The sequence below is a fragment of the Kogia breviceps genome, chromosome 2 (assembly GCF_026419965.1).
Source record: "Kogia breviceps isolate mKogBre1 chromosome 2, mKogBre1 haplotype 1, whole genome shotgun sequence".
NCBI classification, from domain to species: domain Eukaryota; kingdom Metazoa; phylum Chordata; class Mammalia; order Artiodactyla; family Physeteridae; genus Kogia; species Kogia breviceps.
The window spans coordinates 35477570-35491927 of record NC_081311.1 but is presented as its reverse complement, the minus strand read 5'-3'; the positions used below and the strand labels follow the sequence as shown (position 1 = coordinate 35491927).

General features: G+C 41.5%; 1 protein-coding gene across 1 annotated transcript; it reads right to left on the bottom strand.

Moving 5' to 3' along the window:
- Positions 1–8256: 8256 nt before the first annotated feature.
- PPP1R3C (protein phosphatase 1 regulatory subunit 3C) lies at positions 8257–13229 on the bottom strand. The gene is made up of 2 exons (XM_059055475.2): positions 12758–13229; positions 8257–10718 (listed from the first exon to the last, which is right to left on the bottom strand). The coding sequence occupies exons 1-2, from the start codon at positions 12769–12771 to the stop codon at positions 9779–9781; spliced, it is 954 nt and encodes a 317-aa protein (XP_058911458.1). The 5' UTR covers positions 12772–13229; the 3' UTR covers positions 8257–9778.
- Positions 13230–14358: the final 1129 nt, after the last annotated feature.

Sequence of the window (14358 nt, the reverse complement as noted above, 5' to 3'; positions counted from 1 at the left end):
GTACTGCAACCAGGAGCCATTTTAAAATAAATTTTCTGCTTGAGGTTTTTCAGAACACGGGAATGTAAATTCAGATTGCAAATCCCGATGAGGGCCAGATTGTGGTTATGAATTTTAGGAGCTTTTTTTTCCCTCTACCCAGAGGTAGAGGCATCTTTCTTAGTTGAATTTCTTTGTAAGAGGGTTTTATCCTCTTCTTACCAAGGGTATATCTTTTCTTGGTTCTGGCTATATTAGATATTGGCTGTGACCCCACCCACACCTTAATGCAGCTTCTTTCCTCATAGCAGCTGTAGATGTTAAAAAACAATGTTGGTCACCTGGGGATTAACAGGTGAGTTCAGGACAGGTGCCAGCCATTTACCTCTCGAGTTCTGCTTTTGCTTTTTGTTTAGGGGGCAGAGGAAGCCTTTAAAGCCAGCCTTACTTTCTTCCCAGTTTAGCAATGCTTTTATAAATATAAGTAGAAAATATCTATCACTTTTAGGTGTTTTGTAGTGGGAGAGTTTTGGTGGGGAATAATCTAGACTTTTTATTTACTTTTTACATTTTCAAGGCCATTCTCATCTTGGTCTTGTTGTACAGGGTATAACTTTGGAGTTGCTATGAAGCACTTCTTTAGGTATTAGAATAATCCCTGAAATGCTTCTAGAGGACAAAGGTGAAATAGCTTTCTATCCAGGTTAGGATCCTTGGTTATACTCTTCAATGTTTACAAACAAAGTATACTTATGCCCTCTCCTTAGATTTCTAGAAGAAATTCACATAGGATGAGGCAATGAACTGTATAGAGTTATGAGAGAAGAGCTTGCAGTAAACCAGCGTTCCTAATGAGAACAACTAGAAAAGCCATATAAAATATGACAACAAAAAAAAGTCTGAAAGCATTGAGCTGTTGTTGAGACAACCAGGGACTTGAAATAAGGAGAACCTGCACAGAGAATTAAAGATCAGATAGACCACCACTTCTGAATATGATAGAGTAACTTGAGGCAGACCATTACTAACATGAAAATCAACAAGAAAATCTAGGGGAAAATACCAACAAATTGTTTTAAAGCATTGGAAAGTTACTAAAACAACTAGATTTTATGGCTAAGGTGAGCTAATACACTGCAGCTCTTTGTACCTGGATGTGTTTGCTGATTCTGGACAAGGGCAAGAAGCTGAAAGTCTGAACTTTGCCTTGGAATAAGACCAGTGGCATTGACAGAGGTATTAATGGCCTCAAAGATCTGGAAAAAAAAGAAAATTTAAGACTTCAGACGTCAATATTCTGGTGAGAGGGTGTGCATAAAACTGAACCTGACACTCAGTTCATTTTCCACTCAAGATATTTGGCAAATTTCAAAGCTACAAAGGGCAGGAGGCTGAACAGCTTACCGCAAAAGCAGAGTGGAGGTTTTGACAGTCTAGGGGTGCTGAGAAAACAAGGATTAGAGTTTAAAACCTGTCAGGAGGAGGAATCCTGGTGTATACACCAAACTCTCAGCCTCAGAGCGCCACAACTTAAGTGAAGGGGTGAACGGGAGATAAAAAATCTTTAATATGACTGCAATCCAGCCTTCATTCAGCTCAATTCCTGAATGGATTAGGATGATTGGTCCTAACCCTATATGTCTAGCAGAGGAAAGGGTGAATACTCTCTGGAGGAAGATTGTACATCCAATGAAATTCTCTTTCATCTATTTTCTCCATCTTTTCCTCTATTTTTAAAACACTACTAATAGTATCTATTTTCTTTTTGCACTCAATACTTGTCATACAATCCAGTTACTAGATGCCAAAAGACAAGACCACATGAATAAAAACCAAGAAGAAAATAGATAATATAATCAGACCCAAAGGAGACTTAGATATTAGAATTAGCAGACAATTATTTTAAAGTAACTATCAATATTTTCAAGAAAAATAGAGGAAAGGGTAGAAAAATAGATGAAAATATGGAGAAGTTCACAGTGAATTGGAAACTATCAAAAATAATTAAATGGAAATTTTAGAACTAAAAAAGATAATAACTGAAATTAAAAGCACAAGAATGGATTTAAAAGCAGGGTTCAACACAGCAAAAGAGAGGCTTAAGTGAACTAGTGAATAGAAAACATGTGAGTAAAGCCCAGAGAGAAAAATAATGGGAAATAGAGAAAAGAGGATGAAACACTGGGGCAGAGTGAAAGGGTGTAACATAAGTGCAATTGGAGTCCCAGAAAGAGAAGAGATAGCAAATGAGACAGAAGAAATATTTAAAGAAATAATTAGCAGATGATTTTCTAACCCCTACCTAGACTCCTGGCTAGAAATTTACACCTAGTGAAACTATCTTTCAAAAATGAAAGCTAAAGATGTCTTCAACAAACAAAAAGAGGGAATTCTGCACCAATAACTATACTAAAAGAAATACTAAAAGGGCTTTGCCCTAAGGCTGAAGGAAAAGTGATCCAAGATGGAAACACAGAAATACAAAAAGAGAAGGAAAACAGAAAATGTAAGTAAATGGATATGGATAAATATAAAATAAATGAAGAAAACAATGATGACAACATCTCATGGAGTTTAAAATATATTTAGAATTAAAATGCAAAATAGCAATAAAAAAGGTATTTGGATGGCAAAGTATTTTAAGGTCCTAGCGTTATTTTTTTTAATGTGGTAAAAATAATAATGTGTGTTGTAATTACTAGGGTAACCAACAAAAGAACAGTAAACAAGTTAATAAACTGGAAAAAAATAGAATCATTAAAAAATAGATTAGGGAGTTCCCTGGCGGTCCAGTGGTTAGGACTCTGCGCTTCCACTGCAGGGGGCACAGGTTTGATCCCTGGGTGGGGAATTAAGATCCTGCAAGCCACTGGAGCAGCCAAAAAATAAATAAATAAAATAAATTATAACCATTATAAATAAATAAATAAATAATAGATTAATCCAAAAGAAGACAAGAAATAAATGAAAAAGAACATAAAACAAGAGGGTCTAACAGAAAACAAATAATAAAATGGTAGACATAAACTCAACTTTATCCAAAATTGTATTAAATAAAAATGGACAAAATAACTAAAAGGCATATTGTGAATAAAGAGTTTTTAGAAGCAGTATAGTGTAGAAATGATGACCATGGACTCTTTAAGTCTGGGCTCCAATCTTAGCTTCAGTACTTACTAACTAAATATTTGACATTGGGCAAGTCACAAATCTTGCCTGTGCCTCAGTTTCCTCATCTGTAAAATGAGACTAAGGAGAAAACCACCTGATAGAGCAGTTGTGAAAATTAAATGAGTTAATATATGTGTAAAGTACCTAGAACAATGTTTGGCATATAGTAACTGCTATATAAGTGTTAGCCATTGTTATTATTATTTAAGTCTCACAGCAACCCTGTAAATAATTAACTCATTTCACACAGAATTCAATTGAAGCTAGGATGATAGTGCAACTTGCCCAAAATTACCCAGCAGGGGTGTTACTATATAATTATAGAGATGTGTAAAGTCTCCAATACTCACGCTCCATGAAAGCAGCAATCATGTTTGTTTTGTTCATCACTATACACTCAATGCCAAGCACATAGTTAGTGTTCTAGAAATATTTTTTGGATGGGGAGTGACTCTGACTACTTACTAAACAAAGTTCTTTCAGATACTCTCAGCCAGGAACACAGGATATTTTTTTTTTCTGAATTTATTTATTTTTTTAAAATTTTTTTTTAAATTAATTAATTAATTTATTTATTTATTTATTTTTAACATCTTTATTGGAGTATAATTGTTTTACAATAGTGTGTTAGTTTTTCCTTTACAACAAACTGAATCAGTTATACATATACATATGTTCCCATATCTCTTCCCTCTTGCATCACCCTCTCTCCCACCCTCCCTATCCCACCCCTCTAGGTGGTCACAAAGCACAGAGGTGATCTCCCTGTGCTATGCAGCAGCTTCCCACTAGCTATCTAATTTACATTTGATAGTGTGTATATGTCCCTGCCACTCTCTCACTTCGTCTCAGCCCACCCTTCCCCCTCCCCATATCCTCAAGTCCATGCTCGAGTAAGTCTAACACAGAATATTAATATTAGTACTAGCAGTCCTTATTTGAGAAAAGAATCCCCAAAATTGATATTCATCTTCAATAAGAAACACACTGTGAGAATGCATATTTGTGAGGAAACTTTTTACCACTGGGTATTAATTTTAGTAATAACTTACACTTATTTACCACCTATCATTGTTAAGTACTTCATCGGTATGACCTCCTTTCATTCTCACAACCACTTCATGAGGTTTGAATGTTATCCTCATTTTAAAGATGAGAACCATGACACCTGGAGATAAGTTGCCACTGAAACACTGGGCCTCAACCGTTTAGGAAAGGCTGTACCAAGGGGACCTATATGATGAAGTTCCAGTATTTCCTTCCTCTGTACAGCTTTGAGTTTCAGAAGTTGCACCTCCTCCAGCTCCTGGTTGGAATCGGGGGGGGGGGGGGTAGAGGGGGAGGAGGATTCCTTACTTCTCTGAGCCAATCACAGAGTCCCATTCACTTGTCCAGGAATTGGCTTATGCACAGGCATGTGCCTTAATTCTAGTCAGTGAAACATAGTGAGGGGTGGGGAGCCTTTGGTGGAGGGTGAGATGAACTCCTGGGAAATGTCTATTCACTCATAAAAAATGACACAAAAAAGAGATGGGCTGCTGCTTCTCCTCAGTGGCGTTGTGTCTTCATATGATGCCTGGAAATTGTGGCAGCCTTCTTATAATTAGGAAGCAAGTCAGCACAGGCACAATCAACAGTAATGAGGATGGGAGGACAAAAAATGAAAACAACCTGAGTTTAAAGCTACTAAATTAACCAACTTGGAAAACAACCTACCTTGGGACTCCTATTGTGAGATCATAAATTTTCTTTATTGTTTAAGCTAGTTGAGCCAGAGGATCATGTCGCTTGCAACCAAAAGCCTCCTCATTAACATACCACCGTATAAAAAAATCAAAGAAAAGTGAGTGGAAAGATTGGTAAAACTAAGAAGTCCGTGTTCAGCTTGTTTAGCAGGAGAGGATATGGGCAGGGGCAAGGGTGTTGGGAGAAGGGGTCAGGGGGCCAGGCCGTACTATTTCTGTAACTGTCAGCAAGTCTGGACTACACTAGGCCTCCATTTCATCATCTGCAAAAAGAAGTGAGTGGACGAATCCTCTGAACCACATATGACTTCCTCTGAAATGGAGAAGTTGAAGGCACTTCACTTCCCGCAGCATAAAGCAGGGGTCCTCAACCTTGATGCATATTGGAAACAGCTGGGAAGCTCTCAAAAATATCCAATTCCCAGGCCACAACCCAGAATGATTATTAAAGAATCTGAGAGGGGTAGAGGGAGGCAGGCATCAGTCCTCTTAAAGCTCTCTAGGTGATTCTGATATGCAGCCAAGGTTGAGGACCACTGGCTTAGAGGGATCCTGTAAACTATAAAGTAGTGGGTGCCCACTCATTGGCAGAAAGAGGGACGGGTCCAGAGGCAGGAAATCAGCAAAACTGCATATAAGGTACTGCTCTGCCTTTGGGATCCTTGCCCACCATCTAGAGGGTTTGTTTAGGCCACAACTCCCAGAAGCTGCTAAAACAAAACAAAAAACAAAAAACCTCTGTGGGGAACCTGGCAGTGAAAGCTGAAGAGGAGGCTGTCTCTTTGGAGCCTGGAGGATCATCCAGATTTGGGCAGCTCTCTGGGACTCACAATGATGAAAATGCACAGTCCGCTAACTGCACTAGGGATTTCCAGCCCTTCGGGGTGGGGATAAACTAAAAGGAAAGCCATAAATCTAGAAGTGAACAAAGTCCTTCCTTAAATAACTAAATTAACCCTTATTTCTCTGGAACAGAATATCATGCACCCCAAACTCAAGCCATTCTCCATGTTAAATTTTTAAAGCAGTGTTGCTTCTGCTATGAGGTGAGGTATCAGGATGTGAAATATGGATGCTTCTGTTCGATAGGAAACACTCAGGAGCAGCTTGCTCTTTGACCAGGCTCTCCTCCTTCAGTTCACGTGCAGCCCAGGGACAAGCCAGTGTTGGGTGGAGCTGGCAGAGGTGACCAGCAAGAGCTGACCAGAGTCATGCCTGCCTGGCAATCACTCCCTCTTTAAGAAAGACACATATCATATGATATCACTTACATGTGGAATCTAAAATAATTGTACAAATGCACTTATTTACAAAACAGAAGTAGAGTCAGAAAACAAACTTAGGGTTACCAGGGGGGAAAGGGGTGGGGAGGGATAAATTGGGAGCTTGGGATTGACATATACACACTACAATATATAAAATAGATAACTAATAAGGACCCACTGTATAGCACAGGGAACTCTACTCAATACTCTGTAATGACCTATATGGGAATAGAATCTAAAAGAAGAGTGGCTATATGTATATGTATAACTGATTCACTTTGCTGTACTGCAGAAACTAACACAACATTGTAAATCAACTATACTCCAATAAAAAGTATTTTTAATTTTAAAAAAAAAGGAAGGGGGCAGCTAGGAAAGGAAGGTCTTCAGGGGAGACTTCAAGGAAGAAGAGGAAAGGAAAACACTAGGCAAAAAGTCATTGTCCACAAAAACAAAAACTTTTATTTAAAAAAAGCAAAAGAATAAAAAGTATTTTTAAAAAGAAAAAAGAAAATAACAGTCACTGTCCGGCCTGGAAGTCACTGTTCCAGGCCGACTCAACCTGCCATGGGATCTTGAACAAGTCACTTTCCCTCTCTGAATCTGAGTTTCTTTAATAAAGGCAGACATTTGCATCCCATGGTCTTCAAGGTCCCTGTCAGACCCATATTTAATTTTTCTCCATCTTGTGGGAAGAGGGTTCTCTTCACCCAACCATCAGCATGAACAGAGAGCCAGAGGCAATCAAATAAGGGTCATGAACTCCAGCGCCTACAGAAGTCAGGCAGACAGCACAAAAGAATGTAGCAGGGGTGACAAAACAAGCAAGTACCTCTGTACCATTTTTCTAGATTCCACGTATATGTGTTAATATACCTATTTGCAGGGCAGGAATAGAGGATGTAGACATAGAGAACGGACATGTGGACACTGGGGGAGGGGAGATTAGAATTGACATATATACACTACCATGTGTAAAATAGATAACTAGCAGGAACATGCTATATAGCACAGGAAGCTCAGCTCAGGGCTCTATGAAGACCTAGGTGGAATGGGAGGTGGGGTGGGAGGGAGGTCCAAGAGGGAGGGGATATACGTATACATATAGCTGATTCACTTCACTATACAGCAGAAACTAACACAACATTGTAAAGCAATTATACCCCAATTTTAAAAAAAGCAAGTATAGGCCATCTATAAAGGAGGCAGCTGCTACTCAACTCCAGGAAACTGTCACCATGAGGAAAGACCTTGCAACTTTTTGAGAAAAAAGGAAATCTAGATTTTTTTATTTGTAATGTAGCCTGCTGATGGTCTGCTCTTGGAAATAAATTCTCTTTAAAAAAAAAAAAAAAAAGAGAGAGAGAAAGAAACCCGAAACCCAAAACCCAAAAAAAGTATCAAAAAAAAAAAAAATCTGCAGCCAGATACAGCCTGTAGGCCTATAGTTTACAACTTCTGATCAAGAGGCTGTTACAATATGGTTAAATTTGTTTTTCATAATTGGGCCTTTCTAGGTTGGTCATCTATTCCCCCTTAATTACACTGTGCAGAAGCCATTTTTGGCATTTTAGGCAAGAACTGAAACTACAACTTTGGTTCCTAGACCTGCTGCCTCATACCCCAAGGAGCTGAGCTCCCCCTCAGTCTGGTACTGATGCCCACTGCCCACTCCCTACACCTCCCATGCAGCTCCAAGCTTTGCCCCTTCAGGCGGGAGCCGCATCTCAGGAGGTAGAAGCCACTCCAGCCCTTCCCACACCATCCCTTCCCCCATTTCAAAGACTCTTGAGAGGTGGTCCCCAAGATAAACCTGACCCAGCAGAGAGTACTCATGATGAGCAGTCAGCACAGATAGGGACAGTCAGGGGGACAGTCCCAGCAGCTCAAGTCACTGCCCCTGGACCCCAGCCCCAATGGGCAGGAGGTGGAAATTCTCACTAATGAGACTGGGACCACGTGAATACCTTCAGGTGGCTCCAATTCCTGGTCCAAACTAACCTTGCTCAGTTGTTCTTAAACAAAACAGGAGAATATCAGTTGACGGTTTCTTATTTAACTAACTGTGGCTTTGAGAAAGAAAACATACTCAGATCTTATATCAAACATTTTTATTTTTAAAGTGAGAAGTTCACAGAGGATAGCTATAGGAGAGTGAAATATTTAGAGCAGAAACATTGTGGGTGCTGGCCAAACTTCAAATATTGTCATAGCAGAGTTATTCCACTAGTACGCTTCCAGCATGGCAGATCACGTGTTAAAATTAACTGCATTCTCGGAACACCTCAGTGGACGTGCACAATGATAGAAGAAAACATTCAGAGGCTCCTGTTCTGAAGATTTTACAGAATGGATTTATGCACACTCCAAAGCAAGTATATTACAACACACCCAAAACAATTCACATCCATTAAAAAAAAAATGTTGACTTTATAGATAATGGTAGGAAGACTTAAAATAACAAGAATATAGGCAAGAAACAGAAATGGCTACTTTTATGTGCAAGGTACTGGATTCTTAAATTGAGAATCAGTGTCAATCCTCACTTCCAACATCACATCGAAAAAGTGTGGCAGAAAAATGAGTCACCTTCAATATGAAGGATGCGAGTTGTGTACACTGACAACACTCTTGAAGATACAACAGTTTTGCAGGAGAAATGCCAGCATACAGAGTGGGCCTTCTTATGAGGCCAAACGCTCACAGTTTATCCGATGACCCTTCACATACTTGGGTTAAGCAACTACACATTCTGGTTTAATCAAGGCACTGGCAAAGAGCGATCCTTGACACGACATAAGAGTCCCTACGAGTTGTTGGCCAATGATGATGGCATGGGTTTTTTGGTCAGGCAGCATCTATACTGAGAACCCAAGCACGGTACCTTGATCACAAGCAAGGTCACTTATCCCATTAGGACTGCAAAGCCAGATTTGCTTAAGCTTTCCCCAAATCATGATTTTTGTTAAGTTACGTTTGAACAGAAAGGCTTCGCGTACAATCTTGATTCCCCAGAATTATAATTCACTTTCCCCAGTACCACCCAACACTCCTAAAGTTTGTTTGGGTTTTTCGCCACAAGAATACATAGAATGGATGTTTTTCTCCCCTCTACAAATTACTTTCCTGGGAGAGAACTGTAAAACCAACTTAAAAACACAAAATAACCTTACATTTTCTCACCAACAGTTAAGTATCAGACCTCTCACTCCTACTCTGACCTGAGCTGCAGAGCCCTTTGGGGATACTTTTCAGACATTCCTCATACCATTAACACAGCTTTCTGTCACCATCCACTGTCCTTCCTCAATCTTTTCTTGCCCAACGAGAAAGCCAGTGAATTGAGAGGGAAGGAGAAAAGGGCATTGACAATGTATTACTTTTATAAAAATAGGGTTTCCCGGCTGTTACTTGATCCTCCACGGCAAAACGGGGCAGCATCATCCATATAGAACCCCACACTAAATTCTCAAGGGGCTATCTTTTTTTGTAGCCAGGTCTCAAAAGTTCCAAGCTAAACCTACTGAAGGAAAGGAGCAATGCCTTCCTAATATTGAGCAACACAGACCTAGAATTACATGGGGAATAAGGTCAAGACCAGCCACTGGGTTGCTTCATTCATCGGTAAGAGGACAAGTTCTCCATCCTCCCCCAGCTCTGCCATTCTGGGAAGAGCCCGCTGGCCAGCCTCGGGCTGCCGAAGACTGTCGACTCCAGCTCGGCCTTCGGGGACGCCTGGTGGAAGGTGCAGTCCTGGGCTGCCCTCTGCGTCTGCACTCCATCAGGTTTCCACTGCGCGTGGACAATTCTGTAATTCTGACCCTCATTGTTGTCCCAGAAGACCCGCCCGTTAGCATGGTACGAGATGCAGAACTCAATTTTCTCCTTCGTTGGGATGACGGAGGGTAGGTCAATGGCAAACGAGAAGGTGTCACTCTCCGAGCCACCGTACACGTTTTTCATGTAGACACAGTCCACATCCGTGTAGCTCTGCCAGGTATCAAAAGTGATCCGGATCTGAACCTTCTTCTCAAAGCTCATGTTTTTCACCTTCACAGTCCCCATTACCGTTCGCTCCTGCAAAGAGCAGTTCTCCAGGCAGACAGAGTTCTTCTGGAAGTGGTTCCGAAAACTTAAGTAATCAGCTGAAGGCTGAGGGAAATCTAAAATCAAGTTATTCTCCTCGTGGAGTTTTAAGCCTGAGGATATATCATTCAGGTCCAAGAGGTCAAACTGGAGATCCCACACTGGCTCTTCCGGAAGGTCCGAGAAGACGTGGATGGCGGTGAGGGAGAGGCCCTTGGAGTCTGCAAACACCACCCGCTTCTTGGCTTGGTTGTGTGAAGGCTTCCAGTCGTTCTGTGTTTTGGCTTCCTGTTTTATGTTGAGACACGGCTTCAGAGGCTTTAATTTGTTCACAAAATTTCTTCGTTGGAAGTCATCATAAGGGCCCAGGAAGCTCTTCAGAGGTGGGGAATGAGCCAAGCAGAGCCTCATAGCCACATCCACGGGCATGACCGAACTTGTCAAAGGCCGTGGATCTAAAACCTGGATCATTCTGGAATACAAAAAGAAGAGGGGTTATCATCTGCCTGCACCTGGAATGCACTTCGCCTGGCCCCAGATATATCTGTACTATTTTTGTTGGCTAAGTTATAGCCAGCACAGTAAGTTTCAAGGAGGTGCTCTCACATGTAGTGAAGGAATACAGTATTAGGTGATGACAGCTGCATCTTATGTTTGGTTCTACCCTTGACTGGCTATAGGCCATGGGTTAAAACACTTGGGGTCTCAGTTTCTCCATCTGAGACATAAAAGATTTGCATGGGATCATCTCTAATACAGCTCTAAAACCATTTTTTCTGTTCTGGGCCAGTGGTTCTCAAACCTGTCTGTTCACAATGGCCTAGGGAGTTGGTTTTCTTCCTTTTTCTTTAATGCCGAAATCCTAGGACTTAAAGCCTCTAATGCAGAACCTCTGCGAATGGGGACAAGGAGGTAAATATGTTCTTAAAGCTTCCCAGGTGATCTAATGACCAGATAGGTTCTAGAACCAAAGTTCTCCCTCAACTGCGCTCCCTCAACTGCTTTGATGATTTTGCTATTGAATTGATTACACTTCTCTGGAATAGTAATCCACTTGAAAAGAAAAAAACAGCAATAAAAATTCTCATAGAATGGTTTTGAGAGTGAGGGGCTAGAAAGAGTGAATCAGAGGATTATCTTTGCACTTTCATTATCATGCTCTACCTCATTTTACACAAATAACCCACTGAAGTGCAAGTCAGCAATTGGTGAACTTAAAAAAAAACTTCACATAATCTGTATTTCCCAAAGAAAGACATCCACGTCAAATCCACATTCAAGTGGAAAAAGTTGGTGACCTGAAAATGGGGCTGTTTTCAACATATGCTATATATATGAACTTATAAATGTTGAAAAGTGTAATAGGAAGCACAACAAAAAGATAACAATTATCTCTGGGTGACAGGTGATCTATTTTTGCCTTTGTACTTTTTTGGTATTTTCTAATGTTTTGGCAATGGATATTTATAACCAGAAAGATAATAAAGCTATTTAAAATTTAAACATAACTATGCTCTGCAATACTAAATCCAGAAGTATCCATCAGGAAGGATATTTATTCTGGCCTTTAGCCCTGAGTATATTGCCAAGCTTATGGACATTTTTCCCCTATCCTAGCCTTCAGATAAGAGGTGTGTGTATACTGTATGTGACATTTCTCAGTCTGGCTTTAGTAACTGTCTTCCCAGCAGCTCTAAGCACAAAGGCAAATGGTCATTATCATAAGATGGATAATAAAAGAACATTCAGAGAACTTACTTTATTAGACTTGGGATTTTTCTGGGAGACCTACAAACTTAGAACAAACAAATGAAAGAGAAAGCTATATTTGTGGGTCTAATAATAGTGAACAGGCAGGATTTTTAGAGAGGTCTTCTGCTAAGTTATGCCTAGAGGAGCTATTTAAGTAGTTTTGCAGGGGGCGGGGGTGTTTGGGAGGTTTGTTTTGTATTTTCATATTTTGCACTTATAGAAAGACACTTTAAGGATACGGAGATTTCCCCGGAATTTTAAGTCCTGCCCCAGAGTTTAAAAATAATCATTTGCTCAAACTCTGAGACTGAGTTTTCTATGGCAAACCGTCATAAGAAGAACGGAAGAGGACCAAGGAATGCGAACATCGTCCTGTAGTTATTCCCAAAGCTAAACTACCCAACCAGCAATCTCAGAGTGCTATTCCCACGAGTTAAGCGGCCCGAGTCCTTGAGACATTTGTGCAGGACCAAGAGATACGGTCGGAATCCATGAGGGAATCAGAACTCAAGATGACTCACGTTAAGGCAGTTTCTGGTTTAAGATGCCGTTTACCAAAATCAGCTCTGCCTAAGAAGCACAGAGCAAATCTCTACACCTCCGAGGCCTCCCCGGTGCCAGATTCCAAGTCAGCAGCCAGTCAACCCGCCCTCCCCTAGGGTCTTCGTGTGCGGTGATGACAGAAAGAAAACGCAGCCCAACCTCCCTGCAGCTGCGCGCTCCCTGTGCTCCGGGGCGGGGAATCTACAGGGAACCTACCTGGTGCAGCTCATTAGGCAGAGGGCGGCGGGACTCCGCTGCCTGCGCGAGTTCGCACCCGGCTCCCGGCAGCCCCGGCTTGGCTGCAGCTCTGGCGGATTGCGGGTGCAGCGCCCGAGAGGCCGCTTATCTGCTCGGGACCACGTGAGCCGACGGCTGGGACCAATCGCCGTGCTGAGAGCTCGACGGCGCGACCAACCAGCTCTCAGCTGGGGCTCGAGCCCTCGCCCGGGACGTGACGGCGGTAACGCAGGACTCGCGGGGCGCTGGGGGCGCTCGGAGACTCCCGGCCGGCTGGACTGAGTCGCGTAACAGGAACCCCGGGCGAGGCGCCGTGGAGGCAGCACCGTAGCGCAAGTAGCGGGTGCAGGCCAGGAGGGAATGCATCAAACCTGCCCCAGGCCGGGCGCCAGCACAGCGGGGCTGCGGGGAAGGAGATGCCTTTCACTTCTGGAGGCTTCTGTATACAGTTAATCTGAGCGCAGAACGTTGTGGCTTTGTTCCAAATGTGTGTGTGTGTGTGTGTGGATATAGATATAGGTGATATAGATATAAATGATATAGATACACACAAATTTATTTCAAACATATATATTTGAAATGTTTATCTTGTTCACTGCTTGGTGCATCGGCTCATGTTCTCCCTTTCCTTGCCCTGAGCAAGCAGAAGTTGGCTGTATATTTGGGGGTTAGGGTGAACCCACAAATGCACCACACAGTAGACTGCTTCTCTAACTAATGTTGTTAATAAACCATGTTAGCCCTGTTATAAGACAGCGAGAAGGCATTCACTTAAAAGGCACTTTGTATTTTGATCTATTCTTCAGTTTTTCTCCCTGGAAGAGAAAACTAAAGCCAGAAATGAAATGGCCTTTTTTGCTTATGTGGCAGGTCAGCCACAGAGGCAGTGGTCAACCCAAATCCCTCGACTCGGTTCTGACGTCCTCTGGCAGTGATGTGAAAACCAAAATGTTAAAATATCACACTGTAAGTTTCATGATTCTCCCGGGCCAGTTACTCTCGCTGAGGTTTTGGAATTTTATTCAGGTTGGGGAGGTTTTAGACCATCAGTTACAACCATAAAATTAAATTTCTAAGTCTAGTATAAATTATTTTTATAAAACCCATGTCCTCGTTCTGCTCTCAACTTAGTTATCCAGTAGTCCATTAAAATGTACAAAATGTACAATGTAAAATGTACAAAAATCCCTCTGTCTTTTAAATCACTGTCAAACAGTGGAATTGTTAAAATGGTGTGATTAAAGAAAAAGAAACTCACGCTGAATATCACTGGGGAAGGTACTTAATGCTTGGGCTTGATTTTTTTAAAGGAAACCTCCAACTAAGAGCAGATCTTCTAGTCTCTCAGCCCAACCAAAGCTAGCTGAAGGGGGCACAGTCTTTGGAGTTGACACTTTCAAATCTAGGCAAGTTCTAGCCTCAACTCCCTCACCTGTAAAATGGAGATAGTGAAGTTGTTCTTAGGATTAAATGATATTGTGCAGATAAGAAAACTCAGCGTAGTTTCTTAGTATGTGTTCAACTATCCTATGTTGAGCTAAGGAGTGTATATTACCAATTAAAGTTATGGAGAAACATAA